General features: G+C 40.8%; 1 protein-coding gene across 17 annotated transcripts in view; it reads right to left on the reverse strand.

Annotated features, from left to right (window-relative positions):
* TNC (tenascin C) overlaps positions 1-22,003 on the reverse strand; it is a 100,881-nt gene that overhangs the window by 17,708 nt on the left and 61,170 nt on the right. For 4 of the 17 annotated variants that reach the window (XM_074395230.1, XM_074395232.1, XM_074395234.1 and 1 more), the window contains 4 exons: positions 8,146-8,418; positions 4,080-4,202; positions 2,748-2,891; positions 103-222 (listed from right to left, as the gene is read on the reverse strand). In XM_074395230.1, the coding sequence (XP_074251331.1) occupies positions 103-222; positions 2,748-2,891; positions 4,080-4,202; positions 8,146-8,418 (660 nt within the window). Of the gene's footprint in view, positions 1-102; positions 223-2,747; positions 2,892-4,079; positions 4,203-8,145; positions 8,419-9,982; positions 10,256-14,132; positions 14,409-16,874; positions 17,148-18,475; positions 18,749-21,055; positions 21,329-22,003 lie in introns of all 17 variants that reach the window. The other 13 variants (XM_074395233.1, XM_074395235.1, XM_074395237.1 and 10 more) reach the window with 7 other exon arrangements.

Genomic DNA, 22,003 nt, shown 5'->3' on the forward strand with positions numbered 1-22,003 from the left:
TACCATCCTGTACCAAATGTGGCATGGAGAAGAGAGAATGGGAAGTGTTTACAGCAGGAAAGACACTCCTTAGAGTGAGGAGAGACTTGGACAAAACCTTACCTTTCTCCCCTGTGTAGGAGATGACATAACTGTCCACAGTGGCAATGGCCGGCTGCCACCTGGCCAAGGCTTCCGAGTCAGTGATGTTGGCTGTCACCAGGCCAGATGGGCCATCCAGAGCTGCAAAGAAAGAGGGTGAACAGGAGGGAAGTCATTGGGTGAGACATCAGATCCCAGCTTCTCTGCTTTCCACACTGCTTGTGGAGTCCTGGTGTTAGGACACAGTGTCAGCTGCATGGAACGGTTCAGAGACCTGAGCCTGGAGCCAGGCTGACCTGGCTTTGAGTAATGACTTCCTTGCTGGCTTAGTTACTTTGGGCCTCTATTTCCTCACATATAAAATAGGGATAGTAATTCTGGCTGGCTTCATCCTCAGTGTTATTTTGATTTTCCCATTACATTACAGGATGAAAGGAGCTGTGTAAACTGAACAGGGTTGATTACATGACAAGAATTATTATAGTTTATATCACTTTCCCCAGGAAAAGAACTTACACAAACAGAAGGGACTTGCATAGTTAAGACTGCCCAAGCCATTTTTTTCTCCTCTCCTTTCCTTTTTTTTTTTTTTTTGAAAGGTCTCACTCTGTTACCCAGGCTGGAATGCAGTGGTGTGTTCTCAGCTCACTGCAAATTCTGCCTCCTGGGTTCAAGCGATTCTCCTGCCTCAGCCTCCCAAGTAGCTGGGATTATGGGCACACACCACCACACCCATCTAATTTTTGTATTTTTAGTAGAGACGAGGTTTTACCATGTTGGCCAGGATGGTCTCAAACACCTGTCCTCCGGTGATCCACCCGCCTTGGCATCCCAAAGTGCTGGGATCACAGGCATGAGCCATTGTGCCTGGCTTCAAAGCCTTTTCTGAGCTTTAAGTGGCATCTCTCATTAGACGGCTTGCAGAGAATATAAAGCCAGGCTCTGGAGGCTGGTGATCCTGGGTTCTACCATGGCTTCTTGGCCTGGTGCCTCCGTGCCCTGCGGAAATCCATTTTTCTTCTCCAAACCTCACTTTCTTTAGTTGCCAAAGGGTGACTGTTTAATTAATAAAGACTAGCTAAGAAACGTATGTAAAGTGTACTAGAGAAAGCTCTCAATAATTGCAGTTGTTATTAAGATCTCTATTAAAGGTACTTGAAGTCTTAAGTGTGTTTTTCAAATGACTTATTCTGAGAAAGGATGGCTGTTCAAAGGGTGTTTATCCCTGGCCTTTTTCAACTGACCTCTCCCACTCCCCAACATCACTTTCTCAGAAGCTAACCTGAATCTAACCATTTCTTCTTGCTTTTTCACTTACTGCTCAATTACGCCCATGACAGTCCTGGCCGGGGTGGAGGGAAGCTATCCTCAGCTCATTTCACAGAGAGGCACCTGAGCCTCGAGGGATAAAATGACCGGCCTGAGAGCCAGGATGTGGCAGGGCAACTGTGGAGCCCACATTGCCCACTCTGAGTTTCTTCCTGCTTCACTGTGCATGGACAGAATCTCCTTTAACTGATGATGACAATGGGCATTGGGAGGGACCACGTCCAGCTTTTGCCATCTGTTGCCGTGGAGAATCCACTGATGAAAGATTTCTTTGGGGAAATAAGGGCCTGTGAGGAAGGGTGGATGGGACTCTGGGTTCAGATGGGATGTTTTAATTGTGTGTTGTCAACTCTTTTTGGCTATGAGGATATTTTTAAAATTTCCTATGAGGCCCATTCTTTGTATCCCTTAATGAGTTGGACTGGATAATTGCTCATATATCAAAGGATAAATTGTTTAGAGACATGGCTGTCTGAAGAGAAATTTTCCACTTCATTCTCCTTCAATGCAATTCATTATTTCCTCCTCTTTACAGGGTACTCTACCAATCAGGTTATACCAGGAAAGGAACCCTTTCTTTCAGAAGGATAGAGAGGTTGGAGTCAGACTGACATATGTTCAAATTTGTTCCAGCATTTACTAATTATGTGGGCTTGGCCAAGGTATTTCACTTCCCCAAGTCTCAGTTGTCTCCTCTGTAAAATGGGAATGATAATTGCTGTGAGAATTACATGAGAAGGGTTTAGTAACAAAACAGTGCCTGGAATGCAGGAGCCACCAAACAGAGAGGAGTTGGCTTTGCTGCTGTCACCATTACATGCTCATGTGAAACACCTGCTTTGAGGGACCCTCATGAGGGTTCCAGGCAATAGGCGGGGAGGGGAAGGAGGTGGTAGGCTAATACAGATGCTTTACAAATACAGTTTCATGTGAGTTACACCCTGTGAGGGAAGCAGAATTGTGCCTGAAAGTAGACCCCAGAAAAATGGACTGGTGGCTCATGTAGCTGGTAGAATTTGGATTTTAATTCAGGTAATTATGACTGCCAAACTTGGGCCTTTTCTTTCACCATAGTCCAGGAAATAGAGGCCCGATGAAGTCAAGGTCACCCAGCTCACCAGAGGCTGGGATGAGCCAGAAATGAGGCCTTTGGCACTCTCAATCCTGTTCACTTTCCACTAGGATCTCATGAACGAAACCCTTTTATTTCTAGCTGCTGAGTCATGAGCTACAGGGCTGAAGGTGAGAAATGACATAAGATGTACAAGTGATATTTGAAAAATACACACACACACACACCCACACACACACACACACCCACCCACCCACCAACTCACCTGTGGTAAACGACCCTGAGACAGGTTCACTTTCCTCAAAGCCCTTCGTGGCAATGATGTTGACAAGGTACTCCACCCCAGGTATGAGTTTCACCAGCCTGGTCTGAGTCTTGGTTCCATCCACAGTTACCATGGAGGGTTTACCTAGAACACAGTAAAAGCAAGACCAGGAATAATGAACCTCATTGACACTTATTCACGGTTGCCCCCAAAAAGGGTGGATCTGGTTTAGAAATGAAACTATATTTTCATCCAGTGCCGCTTTCTTGACTTCTCATTTGCTCCTACCCTCTGGCATAAGGGAAGAAGCCTTACATTTTGTATAATGCTTTTTCCATTGGTGCAGATGCCAAAAATGAAGCCAGGAGAGAGAGAGAGAGAGAGAGAGAGAGAGAGAGAGAGAGAGAGAGAGAGAGAGAGAGAAACCACAACAAAACATGAAGTCACAATGTACTAAAAATGGCAAGTTTCCATTCATTAGAGAGCTGGCATGTTGTATAAGTTTTATTTCCCCACAAAGAATATGGGACGCTTACTATGTAATATATATCTGATCTATTTCCCCCATTGTCTTGGCTTAGGATTATAGAGACTCTCTTACTAGTGAAAATTCTACTTAAGAAAAGAAAGCTGGTCAGAGTCAAGTTTGTGCTGTTGTATTTATTAAAAAACACAGAAATTATATTTCTTAGAATTTGGGGGCTAGTGGAGAGCTTGCACATTAGCTGGTCAGACTTGCCATACAGTTGCAACAGCATTCCTGTGAAGAGGTTATTAACCATCCTCTCTTCACACACTTCCAGCAACAGGTAGCTTACTACCTGCCGGAATGTCTTTAGGCATATTTGACTGGGCTTCCACCCTGTGCTCTCTATTATAGCCCATATGCTTTGAATTAGAACTTACAAATTTTGTAAGGCACAACTTGCCATTGTTTACTGAAACAGACAGATTTGGTACCCAAAGGCAAAACTTTGCAAACATCCAAGACTAGCTTTTCAGATGAGTGTGCTCAGAGAGAGAAATGCCAATAAATTTAGAATCTTTTGTCATGGTGTGCAAACAGTACTGGAGATCTATTGCTCATAGAATTTTATAATTTCAAGGCTAAAAAGGTCTCGTTCAAAAGACGCTTCACATGATAGTTTCTTCTAAGAATCTCATAGCACTTTACGAATGAGGTCTCTTCTCTCCAGATGGTCTCAAAAATAAAGAATTCATTTTCTTTGGCCATGTTGTTTGGGGGGATGAAAATTGTTAGAGTCTCTTTCAGGAATCCATCCAAACCCGCAACACACCTCCTCTCCCTCACCCCGCTTCCAAGTCTCCTACCTCCTGTAATGGGCACATAGGTAATTCGGAAGCTCTCCGCCTGGGCAGTGGGTGCCCTCCAGCTGACAGTAGCTGAATTTTCAGTGATGTCCGAGAAAATGACTTCCTTTGGGGAGCCCATGGCTGTCAAGAAGAAAACACGAGAGAAACCCAGAAACAGTTAACTATCTGGTCCTTCAGTGGTTCTTCTTGAATTCCTTATTCAGGAAAACTCAGTGCCTAGAGTTTGTGTCTGAGCCAAGCCTTTAGGATGCAGAATGTGGTGATCTGTGGTTAAGTTGTGACTTGCTAGGACTAATTGTTGTTTCACATCAGATACAGGGCTCAGGGTTGTAGAAGAGTCATTTGGTCCAATTCAAGGGGAGTGATAGCGCCACAGCTGACTTCCAAGGAATCAAGAGAGAATGGTTTCCTGGAGTGGAATATGTCCCCCTTTTATTTTTAATGTTTAGCATTTCCTTAAATCTTTGCTTTCTAATTTCTTTTATTAAATAATACCAAGACTTGAAAACTGTACAGTTCTTTGTAATTTATAAGACTTAATCCTCCTACAGAAACCCCCGAGAAGATGTGGTTGTAGCCATGTTTACAGAGGACAAAACCAAGGTTTCCATGAACATTCCTGTCACATGATTTTTCGGGGTCCCAGGAGTAGGCAGCAGAGCCAAGCAGAGTCTGGAATCCTGGAAATCACATTCACACAAACACTGACCTGGACAAACCCATTCCTAGAACTGGAAGTAGGTCCAAAGCCAGGAGAACCTCAGGCCCATCACCAAAACAAACACCTAGTGGACACTGGGTCTGCAATGAGGAAAGTGATGCCCAGGGGAAGTTTCTGCCTCCCCAAATACCTCCCCTCAAACCCCAGTTTCATTTGGCTTTTCTCTGTGTATTTTTTTGGCTTCCATTTTTGCCCTCTTCAGCTGACCATGCCTACCCAGAGAATTCAGGAAACAATGTTCAGGCTCTAGGGAACCCACTGCCTCATCTTTTCTCCTCTCCAACCCACAGGGATTATTACATTCTGAAACCCATAGAAACTCAGCAAGGGTTTTTTTTTTTCCTCTCATCTAAGACATCTCTCCTTCAGCTTTCTTCTGTGACCTGGTAGCCACCTCCAGACTCTGTGGGCTGCCTGGTTTTTTGCCCTGTTCATGGAAAGTTTCAGAAACCACATGGGTCTCTGGAGCCTGGAAGATCTTAATTGTTTAAATACCACTGAGAGGCTGGGTGACCTGGGGCACGTCCCTTCATTTCTGTGAACCTCAGTTGCTCCATCTGTCCAGAGGGAAAAGTGGTACCCACCCACAGGAATGTTTTGAGGATTAGCAGAGATAATAAATGTGAAACTCCCAGCACAGCATCTGGCATGCAGTGAGAATTCAGTAAATATGATTGCCCTCTCTTTATTTTCTTTCCAATATTCCTCTTTCCTCCTTGAGCCATACTAGACTTTAAGGTGTCCCCTAGGAAATATCAAGATGAGGCCAACTGAGAAAAACAAAACAAAACAAAACAAAAGAGTAAGATGCATAAACTCAGGCAGTGAGGATCTCCCTCTGCCAACCTGGTGTACTCTCACTGTACCTACACCAATGACTGAAAAACTCAGTGATGTAGGTACATTTTAGTAGGTGTATCTTATGGACAAACACAATAATAGCTAATAAAGTTATGGTGGGTAAAGAAATTCTGCTAAATACTTGACATTCATGATCTTAAACCTTGTGGCTGAGCTTTGAGTTAAATTCTCTTTTCCAGATGATGGAATTGAGGTAGACCCATGATTAAACTCCAAGGACACTGCCCCACGGTTGCTGGCTTAACCACTAGGCAACACCGTCTCTCACTGCCCCTTCTACTGCCCTGGGAACTCAGAGCTGGCAGTTTGTGCTAGGGAGACGTACCTTGTGAGTGAGAGGAGGAACTGTGGCAGGCCTTCTCAGGAGGAAGAAGGATAGATGATTATAGAGAAGAGCTTACAATGGTACGAGCAAGGAAGAGAGGAGAGGAGAAAGAACGAAAAAAACAAAAGGGGAAATTTATAAATCTGATAAGGTGAAGATAGAAATTAGGCATCTTCTGTACTCAAGAGCCTCCTTTCCTGTCTTCTCCTGGTTCTGGAGCACAGGCATGTGGACACGTGGACACACACACACACACACGCTCCTATGTTTGGCTGTAAACTACAAGAATCTAGAGAAGAAAGTCAAAGAGCGAGGTTTCCAAAAGAGGAGGGTCTGCCTTGCCTTTTTTTTGTTCTTTTTTTTTAAAAAATGTAACTCATGATTATTCATTCTATTTTTTGCTTTAGAACTGCAAGGCTTGTAGAAAAAAGATCAGCAAAACAAAATCAATGATCAGAAGTAAACTTTGAAGAGCGCTGTTTATAAACCAAGGTCAAAATCAAGGCTTTGCCTCTGATCTGGAGTCATTTTATGGGCAGCCATGGGAGGAGGAGACTCAGACCTGCATCCCAGGATAGGGTGTCCCTGTTAATATGCAACAGGGTTTTTCCTCTTACTAGGTTGCTGCCTAGATTCTAGCATTTTCTCCAAGTCTACAAATACTGATTATAATTTTTCCATTGGTGATTTCTTGGCGCTTGTTAGGTCCTGAAACTTGACAATATAAAATATCTATCTTTAGACAGAGAGGAGAGGTTTTGGCAAATGTCATGCCTATGCCTGTCAGAGATGGCAAGCAGGTATATTGATTGGTTTTCTGTCATCCAGCCTGCTCATTTTTAATAGTGTTAGAATAAGCTGGTCATTGGGTTTTACTCCAAATCTAGCTCCATGACTCTAGAAAAATCACTTCACCATTCTGGGCCTCGGAGTCTTCATGTACAAACAGAAGAGGTTGTTGAGCTACATCATTTCTCAGGTCCCTTTTATCTCTCCTGGTGATTTTGTGGTTCTGTCCCTTGATTTCCTTTGAAGAAGCTGTCACCAGCGAATGCCATATCTCTGCATTTCCCTCAGCTTCATGAAATGATTTACTTGTTGGGGGTCTTTCCTTTTCTCTTTAGTCATGTTCATCTTAGTATTATTATTATAAAGAGTTATATTATTACTATTATTATTTGAGACAGAGTCTTGGTCGGTCATCTAGGTAGGAGTGCAGTGGATGAACACAGCTCACTATAGCCTTGACCTTCTGGGCTCAAGAGATCTTCCTGCCCCAGCTTCCCAAGTAGCTGATACTACAGGTGTGAGGCACTATACCTGGCTAATTCTTTTTATTTTTTTGTACAGGCAGGGTATCACTATGTTGCCCAGGCTGTTCTCAAACTCCTGAACTCCAGTGATCCTCCTGGCTCAGCCTCCCAAAATGCTGGGATTACAGGTGTGAGCCATCACCCTGGGCCTAAGAGTCATACCTTGAAATAGCTCCTATGGAAAAAGGTGATTAAACTCCAAGGACACTCTAGGTGCCTTTCAGAGTTGTTATGAGTATCAGATAAAGTTAGAGAGCTTCACAAAGAGTAGCATGTTAATCTTGCTCGCTCTCTCCTTTATCCTTGCTGATCACTGTGTTGATTATTCACATATAGCACTTTATAAATATTAATCTTTATAGGTAGAGGTGCCCCTTCTCCATATCTCCCTGGTTGGTGTAGCTCGAACATTTAGCCAGAGAACAAGGAGGTGGATCTCTGGATAAAATATGATGAGATAATAGAAGGAAGAATCTGTGGAATGTAAAAAAAAAAAAAATGATGATTGTAATGATGTTGACGCATTAATGACAATGTGAATAGCTGTCATTTGTGGAGCTCTTGCTATGTGCCAGAACTTCCACTATGGGCTTTACATGAATTATCTCATTTAATCCTCACAACCCCATTAAGTAAATGGCATCATACTTTTTTTTTTTTTTTTTTTTTTTTTCCCGTAAGGACTTAGCCAAATTGTTTAAGGAAATACAATCTATAATTGAAAGAGCCAGGGTGGGAGTGCCAGGTTGCCTGCACCCAAAGCTCCTGTGATTACCCAGCCCTGTGAGAGGAAGACCCTTGAGTCACGACTTTTCTCTATTCTCTCCTGTTTATTTACAGTACCTGTTGTTGCTATAGCACTGACTGGCTGGGATCGCCTTCCTTTGCTTATTCCATAGAGTTCAATTTCGTATTCAGTAGCCTCTCTGAGACCTGTTATGTCCCTGGTACGTTCAGGGGCAAGTAGGGTTATTTCCAGTGGCTCAGACTGCTTTTTGGTATCTCTTATTTTGAGAACAAAATTGTCGAAGACCCCTTCGTCAGCTGTCCAGGACAGACGGAAACCGTCTAGGGTGGCATCTGAAACCAGAAGGTTGTCAACTTCCGGTTCGGCTTCTAGAGGGAGAGAGAATGGTGGTAGAAGGAGGAAAGACAACATCATTTACCAGTCCATGCAATCTTCCCTCCAGTGGGGGTATCAGTATGTGGTGATGCCCCAGCTTTCAGAGATACAAGTGTCCTGAGATACCGAAAATAAAATCGTTCAACATTAACAAGTCCAGTAGGATCAGGAGAAGGGAAAGATGGAGTTGCAACATTCAACACAAGTCAAGCATATGCTTGCATATGTGAGTTTTGTCTAAAAGCAATTCTGCAAATCCACATCTGGACTCAGCATCGGCCCCTCCTACATATTATTAAGTAAGTTCAAAGGCAGTAACTTGTTTATATTTGCTCTCTGTCTTCCAGTGGCTGAGTGCCCATCCTCTGTAGGACCTTTTTCTTTTATTTTTGAAAAGACAAATAAACCAGCATTAACGATCTGTAGAGCTGCTCGTGATGATACTGCTGATTACATTCCCCTTGAGTCTAACCAAAATGGCTTTAAAAATGTTACGGTCTTTTTGCTTTGTTCTTAGTGCTGTTTCACTAAAGAAGGCTCCTACCCTTGACTTTTTTTTTTTCTTGTGTTCTTTCTTGCTATTTTATTAACCATTAGATAAATGTTCAGACGGTAGAATTGAGATTGGAATCTTTTCTGCTACATACTGTGGACGCAGGGTTTCATCTTCTATTGCCTTAACTAGACAAAACTCAATGTCAATGTAGATTTAGAGCTGAGTTTCCCAAAGTGTGCTCAGAGCATACTATTTCTGTTTGATCCTCTTCCTTAAAAAGTATCCACTGTCAAATAAGTTTGGAAAATACTGCCTGGGTAAGTACTTCTTGGAGATAATGCATGGTAGGATGCTCTGAAGAGGCTTGCAGTGAAAGATCCTCTTTAACTCAATCTTTCCAAACTTACTTGAACGTGGAATTTCTTCACCAAGTAGGACCTTTGAACATTCTATGGAGCTAGTAATCTCTAGAAAGACTTTGAGAAACACAGATTTTTGACTGGTAGAGTTGTTAATTTCTGTAGGAATCATTAGTCTTGAGAATATTATGGATTTAGTCTGTGTTGCAGAATCTCTCTATATTAGTGATTACCAATAAAATAAGTTCACATTTGGTTTTCCAGTGATGAGCCCACTGGGTAAGTTTGTTAAGATCATGGTTGAGACTCTGAGATGGAATAGGTTTTAAACACATTTTTGAAATATACTCATTGGTATATTTCTTTTGAGAAGGCTGAAATGTAGCTGGGAACCAGCCAGGTTGATCACCAGGGAAGATGATATAAGGTAAACACACAAGAGCTATGAACAAGACATGGTCTAAAGAATTTTGAATTCAAAGTGGAATTATTTCGACCTTCTCATTTCTGGGGTGAGAGTAGGAAGTGTTCATTAGGTACATATGATAAGAGGAAGTGTGGGGAGAACGTGAAACAGCAGACCACATTTGTGGATTAAGGAGGGAATGTGAACAAAGATGTTAAAGTCATGGCGATCTGGGAGACAGGTTACACAGGAGGGGACCAGGAAGAGGAATGAATGGCTCACTTGGTTTGAAATACCTGTAACAATCTCAGCCCTCAAGGGCTTGGTTTGGTGCCCTTGGGTGAAGCCAGAGACCATAACCTCATAGCCAATGCCGGTTATGAGGCCTCTAAGCTCCAGCTTCCTCTGGTTTCCTGAAAGTGTGAATTCCTGGGGGTCCAGCAGCTTCCCAGAATCCACCACCGTTACTAGAAAGCTGTCAAAGGCATTCTCCGATGCCATCCAGGAAACTGTGAACCCGTAGGGATTAATGTCGGAAATGGTTAAGTTTTCCAGAAGGGGCAGGGCCTCTGAAAGAAGGGAGGAGTGAAAATAACTCAGGTTAGCAGCACTGACTCTGTCAGGATAGCACACGTTTCCAAGAACACCAATAGATACCCAAGTCCATCATTCAATTTGTGTTATATGCTCAGAAAATGAAAATTCAGTAAGAGCTTATTGGTTGCCAGATCGCGTTTTCTTGTGCAATTCTCTTAATAGCCTGTGAGGTAGGTATTACTCTCATTTTCCATGTGAGAAAACTGAGTTTCAAAGAGGTTGATTGATTTGGCCAAAGTCACAAGCTAGTAAGGGACAAAGCAAAGTTTTTAGTTGGGTCTTACTCCAAAAGCTACGTAGTTCTCTATACAAATAGGATACGTTGTGTTGAATTTGGGTCTCTTTCTCTACTTCCACTGCCTTCCACTTTTTTTTTTTTTTGAAAGTATAATTTTTTGGGGGGTATACTTCATATGTTTCTATCCCTCTTCTAATGCACATTTTGAGTCAAATTAATGAAGTCAATTAGTGCCATATTCTTACAAACTGAAATAAAAAGAGGAGGTAATTTTTGTTTATGTGTCAAAGTTAATAGCTCATAGTTATAACCCACTAAGAAAATAAAAGATTTGCTAAATCTTTTGCTGTTTATTTTCCTGAATAAAGTTAGAAAACAAGGACACATCTGTCTTAGTAAGTTCTGTCATCATCCCTCCTTTCTTCATTCATTTACCTTCCTTTCTTCACTCACCAAACATGTAGGTCCCAGGCCTTCTGATTTCTCAGGTGCTAAAGGGCCTATTCACACATTGGGATATCCAAAAGAAGGGAGTTTATGTTGGCTGTTTCTGTTAATAGTTCCCAACTGACAAAGCTTCACATCATTATCCTAGTTAATCCTCAGAATGATACAGTAAAATGGATATTGCTACCTGCCTTCTAGCTCCAATCACATCTAAAAAAATCAGAGATATTCATGACTTAGCTTAGGTCATACATCTACTAGGTGCCTAAGCTGAGATCCAACCAGGTCTTCTGACTCCAAGTGCTATGTTTTTTCCATACCCAAAGCCAATGCCAATCAGCTATGGCAATCCTGAGGGATAAGGAGGATTAGTGGAGAAGTTCCAGTATCTCTTTTCTAGCTTTTGTTTGTTTTTAACCCATAGTAATGGTAAATGCATTTTTTTTTTAATCAGAAGAAAGAAAAAGAGACAGAAATTTCAAAGTTAGCTACATCTAGTTTAGACACTTCTTTTTCCACTGCAGCTAAATGGAAACTTTTAAAGAGGTAAATCCTCTTGCATTAATTCACTAATGCTCAGGGTCTAATCCATGAGATGTAAAGAAAAATATTTTAAAAAGAAGTATTTGGTGACTGAATGAATAAGGGAATGAATGCCTTCATCCCCTGAATAGAGATTTAAATTTTGCTGTGGCTTGGACTTCCTGTACTTATTTGGAAATACTTGGTGTTTATTCTAAGGCATTTTTTTTTCCATGTAAAGATTTCCCAAGGATCACAATTCTATCAAAGGCGAAGATGAAATCATTTATACTGTGCAAACAATCTTGGTCTGAGAGACAAGGGTATCAAATTCTGTTCCTGGATTTTGTTTAGATAAGTGGCATCTCTCTTTGATAGCTGGCCTCTTTGCACCTCCATGCCATCAAAGCAGTGAATTCCAATGAAACTGAGGGCATTCAGGCTAATTAGTCAATCAAGGGCTTGTTATTTAAGAGTCCCTCCTGTTTCATTTTTTTCTTTTTTAATATGCTTCTCTTAAAACACAGTCTTTTCACATCGTGGATTAGCTGAGACAATGCTGTAACTGGATCTAGGATTTCCAAGACCAGCTCTCTTAGCTTCCCTTTCTTCTGTTATGTGGGAGGTCCTGCAGGCAGCTACAAGCAACAGCCTGATGGGATCTGTGGCCATTTCTCCCCTCCTGAGCAGTGAGAATCTCATCTTGTTCCTCCTTGTCTCACTCCCTTAAGAAATCACCATGTTCTGCATTTGAAGACTCATCTAAATGATTTAATTCTCATTAGGTAACGATAGGAAAAAATAATCACTTTTTAATCTTATATTAAAACACATCTAATGTTCTCTTTAAAAGGAGAGGGAATTCATGATTGCATAGTTCTACTGTTCTATCTAGGCTTATTGGTTATTTTTAAGAAAGCCACTTTCCCAATAATGTTGGGAGATGGTAGGAAGACCATAACATCTATAAAATACCTACTGGATGCTAGGCAGTTAAATTTCATCAACTCCGTTTAATCTATGAGACAAGGCTTCCAGAAGTACCTGTGGCATCCTCTCTCCATGCATAAGGAAATTAGGGTTCAAATAAGTTAAGAACTTGTCAAAGTTATGTAACTAAAAGGCTGAGGTTTAGAAACCACGTAAGTTTGATCTCAAAATTCTCACTATTCCAGGACGCCTTGCTGCCTATAATTAAATATTTAATTGTACTAATTAACATGTCTTAGTTATGGCAATTTAGACCCTGAGAGAGACCTGGTTTAATGTGAAAAATCAGATGGCAAAGTCTGGAGTCTGAAGATTACCATTAATGCAAAGCTAGAGACTTCTAAATATTGTCTGATGCTTTTTGGGATAGAAATTTAGTAAACTGACACCATGTGCAGCCTTTGCCATTGCAGTCTTGGCTGCCACCATTTGGGAGCATTTGACAAATTAAACACTGGCAAATGTCCAAGAAGTCAAGTTTAATGAATGGGTAGGGCTTAATTAAACTTGGAATTTATCTGCCATCTGAGGGTGAACCTTCATCAATCTATTGTATTGCCAATTTTAAGAAGAATTGTTTTTAAAAGAAAGGGATGGTTATACTTTGGGGGCACATATATAAACTGCCTTACCTCACATGATTTATGAGCAGAATTTCTATCTTAGGCCTTTACTAACTTAGGATTTCACTTTTTAGGTAGAATCTCTAAACTGTGGATAAAACAGCCAATAAAACTGGGCACAAAAAAACCCTGAAAGCTTTATACAACTCTTGAGAACATTGTCTCCATTTCCCAAGGGTAGCTGTGAAAGACCTTTTTTTTGTAATAATATCTGCCTTCTCTTTACTTAGAAGTTTACATGTATTATCTGGCTATTGTGAATAATGTATTATAACCTGTGTCAGTCAATGGATGAATGGATAAAAAAAATGTATGTGTGCATATATATATATATATATATATATAATTTATAAATATATATATTCCATATGTATGTATATATATCTATATCTATATAGATACAGATATATAAAATGGAATATTTCATAACCTTGAAAAAGAAGAAAATTTTCTTTCAGTTTCAGTAACGTGGTTGAACCTGGAGGACATTTTAGAGTGAAATAATCCAAGCACAGAAAGACAAATACTGCATGATCTCATATGTGTGATCTAAGAAAGCTGAACACATAGCAGCATAGAATGGTGGTTACCAGCAACTGAGTTTGGGGAGATGAAGAAAGGGGAGATGTTGATCAAGGAGTACAAAGTTCAGTTAGACAGAAGGAATAAGTTTTAGTGATCTATTGCACAGCATGGTGACTAGCTATAGTTAATAATAACATATTGAAGACTTCAAAATTGCTAAAAGAGTAGATTTTAAATATTTTCACACCAAAAAAAAAAAAAAGAAGTAGGTGAGGTGATTGATATGTTAATTAGGTTGATTTAATCATTCCACAATGTATGTGTATATCAAAACAACATATTATTCTCCCTAAATGTACACAATTATTATTTGTCCATCAAAAATAAAAGTGTACATTTGGAGTGAAGACTGTATTTTGGTGAATTTTCCTTTAAGATGCCTTATCTCTTTTTCTCCCTGTGTTAGAGTTTTAAACAGGCAAGTGAGAACTTCTGATTGAGTACCTGTAACAACAAAGGCAGTGAGGGGTCTGGTGGGGTCCCCAGCCCAGGTGGTCCCTGCCACACTGATGTCATAGCCAGTGTTCTCCACCAAGCCCGTGACGTGAGCTTGCTTTGCATCTCCTGATACTGTCAGTTGCTGGGACTCATGCAGTGAGTGAGCATTGCTCACATTGATAACAATCTTTGCAAAAAGCCCAGCTTGAGTAGTCCATGACATGTTGAAGCTGTTTGGAGTAATATTGGTAAGAATTAGCGTGCCCAACTGTGGCTCTGGCTCTAAAGGAGAAGGAACATGGGTAGAAAGAAAGAGAGAGACATTATTAGGCGAAGCAGTAGATTTCTCCAGAATGTAGCCATTGAACATGAAAGCACTGATATCTCCAAATATATGCAGAAGAGGTAGTGTGTTAGGCTGGGTCTACACCTGCACTGAATATGATGGGAGAGAATATATTGCTTTCTCTGTGGGCATAGATTTGTGTTCTTTTTCTTATTTTTTATTTTTATTTTTTAGATTTGTGCTTTTTTAAAGCATAGACACTACCATTTGCTAGTCATGTATAAGAAGAGAAGACAAGCTATTAGAGTGGTAGATCAGAATAATGTGAAGGCTATTAAGGCTACATTTTCTAAAGTTTGTAATGGGGACACAAGCCCAGTAAGATGTTCCAAGACAAGACAGCTTTATGATTAAGTATGCATGGTAAACACTGAATATTGTATCTTACCATAGAGATTCACAAGGCGGGTTTGCATTTTAAAGGCTCTGGCAGGCTGCTTCTGTAAATAAACCTATTTCATTTTCTTTAGCCAATAATTTCATAAACTTACTGATCAATGCATACACTCTCTGAGGAATAATCTTCGAACATCTCAAGAATGTTCCAGTGGTGTTCCAGTGAACATGCCTTTAGAAAATGCTTCTTTGGAGTTTCCTCATTTAGTATTCTTTTTAGTATCTATTGGTTGCACAAATTAAAGGCTAATATCCATATAAGAAAAATTTTTACAGTATTTAATGTGCATTGTAGAAAAATCTATATTTCACTCTTTAATACCATAAAGGTGAAGATGGCTTCCATTAGAAACTCCTGGTGAATGTAAAAGTGAAAGAACAACTTGAAGTTAGGCATTAAATTTTCTGCTTAGGAAACTCACTTATTGGATAATTTGGACAGATAGATGGTTTCCCTGAGGTTATATATCTCTTTTCTGTTAAAATCCAGACATTCAGTTTTGAGAGCAACTCATTTAATGTTAAGGGGCCTATATGGCTAGATATAGGCCCCTTAACATTATGCACTTATTTTAAAATAAGTGCAACCCATATTGTACTTTGGAGAGTACTGAGGGATTCAGATATTAAGATCAGAATTTAGGGTTGGGAAGAGGCACACCACGGCCTTAGGAGTTATTTTGCTCCAGCTCCAAAATTTGGAGGAAATAAGGGGCTCATTTGGATAAACTTTATCTGCACAATTGTACAGCATAACTCGATGCAATAAAATCTCTAAGAACAAAAAGGATTTGGTATAGAAGCAGTATATAGCCATTAGCATTGACTTTGGATTTCCTACTTACCAATTAGTTTGAGAAGGCAACAATGCAATTGTTTTCAGCTATAACCTCAACCTCAGCAAATTCCCTCAATCACACAAAAGATAAAAATTTTCCAAGTGGAACTCTGTTATTTCCATATATTTTGCTGTAGAAGCAATCTCCCAAATTAAGGATGCATGCTAGAATTCTTTTTATGCTACCAGACAGATTGTCAATGCCAACAGATTCACCATGCAGAATAAGACTTAAGATTCTTGAGGTCAGCTTTGCCTCCAGCTGGCTCTCAAAGGGTGTAACCAAGCTGAGAAATGAGATGCAAGAAAAAACAGAGAAAGATAGTGGTAGTTAGGATATGGTCAGTGTTCCATGCAAAATGAGGGGCATTTTTCTCTCACCACTTCTAACCTTCCGAAATGATTCCTTGACATGCTAGCTGCTTCCAGGAAAGAGAAACATTCTCAAAAATTTAATGCTATGAATATTCACCACATGCACCAAGATTTGGACAAGATGATGGCTGGAGAGAAGAGCCTGAGACTTTGTGACAGCTGTCAGTGAGTGATAAAACACGCTTGACAAAGTACATGTCAAAAAAAAAAAAAAAAAAAAAAAGGGTAGTCTTCAGACAAAAATCTCAAGAACAAAATAAGACCACTGGGTCCTCTCATGCAGTTGTTGATTTGTGATTCAGTGTTTGTTTTCAGCATGCTCAGCTCAGGGCACCCTTATTTTTAAAAAATTCTACTGGAGAGAAAGAGAGTGTAATTTTTCTGACCAAGGCACCAGAAATGGCATGCACATACCTCTTTGAACATGACATATGCAAACTTTGATTAGAAAGACCACAGGAAGATGATAATGGGTGGGACTGGAAAAGATTATTCAAGATCAGAGGAAAGGATGGTTTAGAAATTCAACCAAAGCAAGTCAGGTTAACTCTATACAAACAAACAGAACGACTCCAGATGTGAATGGATATTTAGGAAAAAGAGGTTGACACTGAAATTCTTTAATTTGGGGTGAGAGTTATTCTAAAGTTTTAAAGCTTTTATTTGGATGGTTCTATAAAATTTGAGAAGGATTTGGAGCAACTAGGAGGATGAAAAGTAGGTAGTGAGTGATTTTTGGAATGCTATTCAGAGGAATTTCAATGAAGAGTGAAGAAGCTATCATAGGAAATACCTGTGGTTGCTTGGACCATCAGGCTCTGAGCACGATGCCCACCAATCAGGCCATGAAGGTGGGCAGTGTAATTAGAAGAAGCTTTGAGGTTGTTGATGACAGAGCTGCGAGACACCCCAGGCACAGAGAGCACCATGGTCTCCTGGGGGTGATCAGAATTACTGACTTCTATAAGAAAGCTATCAAAGGCAGACTCCTGAGCTTCCCACGAGATGGACACACTGCCCCAGGTCATGTTTGAGACAGTGAAGTGGCTAAGAAGAGGTTCAGCTACTAAAGCAAGGAAAAAAAAAAAAAAAAGAAAGTGTGTCAATTTAAAACACCATTATAGAGTCAAAATCAAAACCCATAAGACTAAATCCATAAATTTTTACTTTATCCTTTGTTAATAGTAAAATAATTTGTCCTTTGTTGAAAATCAGTTTGAGCCATGAGAAATAAGCATATATGTTTGCCTAATTTTCTCCTCTAGGATTTTTTATACTTGAATCTGGCTAAGATAGGAACTAGATACTGTTGGCTCTCTGCCTTATCTGTGAACCACCTGATGACAATTTGTAACCTCATATAGAAGAAGGACAGACCCTCCCTCAACCATGAGTGACTTAAATGACAGGCAATTTTGATGCTACAATGTCAACACTTTTCTTGGATTTCCCAGACTATGAGTCCCCTTTTTGTAAACTGTAAGGGAAAATTCTCCCGTGTTTGTTCTGTATTGATCTTTTTCTAGTTTGTGATTTCTTCATTACCTCTCAAGAGAAGGCACAGTCTAAAATGTGCTAAGACTATTATTTTGAATGTACGTGTGTCCCCTTTCTAAATTCACTTAGAGTTCTCTTTTACTGCATGGCAAAGAACATCTGACTTACTGCACATCTCACAGATACCACAAATTTAAAGTGAGAGCACATCATTCTTTTTTTAAACTAAGTCCCTTGTTTGAAACACAACTATTCTACTTTTATTTTTACCATCTATCATTCACTATTCTGAGGGCAAGACAGCATGGGCTGGTCTTCTAGAGGTGATGTTGGAACTGAAATGGTCTGAATGGCATGGTTGCCTCCTGCATTCATCTGATAAGTAATCTTTGCTGTTTCTCTTTATTTTCCCAATTGGGGGAAAAAAAAACCACCCAACACCATAAACACAATTATTAAATCATTGGGATATTTGGGTATTGCAAGGTCAAAGAGGTGAGGAAGACAAAGACACTAAGCTAATACAAAAAAATATTTATAAGACCTCTTTGACTGAGGCAGACATCTTTCAAAGTCAAGAACAGCTCTTCTTATATAGCTTTTTAGTTATCAGAGGTTAGAATTCTTTTTTCTAGATTCCATGTGGCAACCTAGACTGAACTGCATTTTATGCTGTAAATACCCTGATCAGTGATAAATCAGGCAGGTGACTTCATGGCAATCTATTATTTGGGTTGCTGTTGGAAAAGAGTTATGTTAAACAGCACTCCAGCCTAGCACCATGGAAGAGTTAGTGCCCTGTGGGTTGTACAGCAATGGGCAAGGAGAAGGAGTGGCTTCACCCTGCAAAGAAGACTGTGGAGAGAGTGTGTTAGAGAAGGGAGAATGCACAGGTACCTGTCGTGGCTGTGACACTGATGGTTTTGGTCCGGATGCTGGGAGCAAGTCCAGAGAGGTAGACAATAAAATCAGTACTAGGGGGCAGCCCTTGGATATGGGCAGTTCGTTCAGCACCAGAGATATTATATTCTGCAGTCTCCAACAACCTATTGGAATCAATAATTTCAATGGTAAAGGTCTCGAAGATCCCATCGGTAGCTGTCCAGGAGAGATTGAAGCTCTCGGGAGTTATGTCAGAAACATGTAAGTTTCCAATTTCAGGTTCTTTGGCTGAAAAAGGAGGGGATAGGGGAGAAGAAACAAATAAATTTGAGTTAATTATTTGGCTTTTTAAAGATTGGGGTTGTTAATGGAACCATTGCTGGGTAGAGAGATCTGATAGTTCAGGGCTATGATGGAAGGAAGCAATGTTACCAATTAGTGCCAAAGAGAGAGAAAAAGCAGTTTGGTTAAAAGAAAAATTAGAAAAAAGGAAGGTAAGGGTATGGCAATTAGATTTCTCTACATGCAGTTGCCACATACAATCAGGCCCTAGCCAAGGACATGGGCAGAATGATCTTATCAGGAACTGTTGCATCTCAGCCACTCATGCCTCTGGGAGCCCTACCTCAGAGTTGCTGGCCACCAGTCAAAAGATATGAGTCCTGACAGCTTCCAGTCTCTTGAATTGGATTAAGGAGACCAAGATTACTTGGTTGCCTCCCACAGACATTCTTTGCTTTGAAGGAGCTCCCATCTATTCAAATGAAGGCTAAATAATTCTGATGCCATTATCCTCCCAAGGTGGTAACTTGAGGCTTCTGATTTTGTGACTTAATGGGAATTACCAATTTCTCAGTGTAATTCTTGGTAATTTTTTATATTTCATACAAGGACTAGCCAGCCATTCTCATATTTTGTTGAACTAGCGTGTCCTCGCTTAACTGCTGCTAGGCTGGTCAAAAAGGCTAGTACTGCATTGCCAACCAAGAGGTCTAAACCAAGGCAAGGCAGTTTAGGTCATCCCTTTCAATGAACAAGTAACATTTTGTCTTGGAGATGGTCCTACCAGTGCTTTCCCCAGCCACAAGAATAAAATGTGCAGAGGGCAGGTAGGAGCAGGGTTTGAAAAGCTGGTACTGTCTCTTTAGCCAGAAAGAAGGCTCCTGGTCTCTGAGATCCTTCTAATAGATTTGTTGAGATACAGATCAGATGGGATTACGATCCTTCCCACCCGTAGGCCAATTCATCAGTGGCAAGAATGTTGCTATTGTTAAGAAGAAAAACACACACACATAAAAATACTGAGGACATACAAACCACAAGATCGGCAGGAAAGATCAGAAGTGGTAGGTGATTAGTCTTCTGGGAAGGGATGGTTTATGGGTATCAGATAAAAGATGCCTGGGTGCCTTCAGAGTAGCCTCAGCTGCAAATTCTAGGCATTTCAGGGTCACTGTCAGGCAGTGGTTTATGTTTATGTTTATGTTTAATAAGTGAAATGACTGAGGTTAAAATGTAGAGCTATGCTCTTGCTAGATTCAATTGGGATATACAGGTATGCCTTAGAGTTTACTTGCAATAATTATTTTAAAAGGGGGAAATCATATGCAAAATGAAGCAATAGTCTCTATCAAGCTTCAAACCCATGGAGGCACATAATAAAGATGAGCAATGGAAAATGGTGCCAGGGGAAGCCTGCTGACTTTAGCGGGCTCCTGGGAAACAATGAAGCCTTGTAACAGGGGTAGAGCAATGAGTAAACAGTAATGCACCCTCCTGGGTCTGGGGCTGGGAGTTTGCCATCCAAAGACCAACACTCCAGAGAGAAAGTCGATTAAAAGAGCTAAAAGGGTATCAGTTCTTTGACATTCATAGCCCGGGACATTCCTTGTTCCAAAAGCTGCTGTGTGTACTTGTGCTAATGAATGGCTTTCTCTTTGGTACAGTCTCCAGTCATAATTGTGTAATTCCTTTTTTTTTTTCCTTATGGTCTAGCTATTTGCTAATTTGATGTTCTAACAATGACTCAGTATCTGAGAGAATTGCCTGGAGGAGGGTAATTCAGTTCTCTTATTATACTGGGTGCATTTTAAAGAAACATTTCTTAAATGCAAGAACCACAGTACCCATATCCTTGAGGGCCTTAGAGATAGGAAAGCACCATTTCCAACTAGCAAAAGACTCTCTAAAGTAAATAATCTGTGCTCCACCAGAACTCATATACACAGAGTGGGGCTTTTAGTTAGACCCAAGCACTGGAGAAGTGAATTAAAACCATCTGGCTGATTCCTGAAACAAAAATTCATCATTCATAAAAGATGTAGAACCAGCCAGGTAAAGTATGAAAGGTGGGGTGGGGTGGGGGGTGCGGCAGGCTGGAGATTGGAAAGGACAAGATCTGCGTCATTCACCATCCAAGTGGCAAAGGCATGGGGACAAAGGCAGCCCACAGGGAGGTCTCTGAGCATGCACAGCCAGCCCCCGAAAGGCACATGGACAGGATTCAGTTAGAGCGAGATGCTGACTCTGTGCATGATCTCTAGGAGAGGAATAAAAGAAACTTGGGGAGAAGGCATTGTCAGGGAGAGAAAGTACCTGTGGAGGCCTCAGCAGAGAGCACTGGCGTTCTATAGCCCTGGATCACCCCATAGATGGAGACTCTATAAGGCGTGGCAGCCTTGAGGCCCGGGATGTCCACAGCCCGGAGGCTGCCAGGCACTGTGAGGTTCTGGGCTGCCTCCACCTTGTTGACCTCCTGCACCTGAATGACAAAGTGCTCATAGGCCTGGTCAGCTGCAGTCCAGTTGAGTCTGAGGCCATCCCAGCCAACCTCAGATGTGGCTAGATCTCCCAGCTGTGGGAGCTCTTCTGAAGAAGGATAGAAAGGTATTTGTCAGTTCTGCAAACCAAAAATGAGGAAACCAAACATCCCACAGCCCAACTCTAGGAAAGAGAGAAAGGGGGAAGATACATTTTTTAAAAATGTAATTCTTGGTCTCTGAGCATTTGCAATTTGAACTGTAGTTCTCTGGCCACAGCTCTCTTCAGGAGTTGAAAATGGCCAGAAAGGTGAACATCTGCCTGATTTATCCTTGAGATGGCAAAGACATCTGCACCAATGCACAACCCACTGGGAGCATGCATTACCAGCAGCTGAAGTTCACATGGAAAAGTAGGATTATGGGTCAGGGTAAGAGAAATGGGAATGGTTAGAAACGCAGACTTTGGAGGTAGGTGGTTCCTTGATTAGAATCCCAACACTAGCATTTGCTAGCTGCGTAATCTTGGACATGCCACTGAGCTGCTCTCTGAGCCACCCTCTCTTCACCTTTAAATGGAGCTAATGGTGCTATTTCCTGGGATTGTGTGATGATTAAATAGCAATATTTATCAACTTCTTAGTGTCATACCAGATAGTACATGGCAAGGGCCGACAAGTGGCAGCTTGATAAATTTATTATTGTTCGAGTGTGTTCCCTTGGAATTTCTTACGTAGGGGAGAAATGCCTGCTTTATTTCATTATTTGTAAATGGAAAGATTAT

Source organism: Saimiri boliviensis, chromosome 2 (assembly GCF_048565385.1).
Source record: "Saimiri boliviensis isolate mSaiBol1 chromosome 2, mSaiBol1.pri, whole genome shotgun sequence".
NCBI lineage: Eukaryota > Metazoa > Chordata > Mammalia > Primates > Cebidae > Saimiri > Saimiri boliviensis.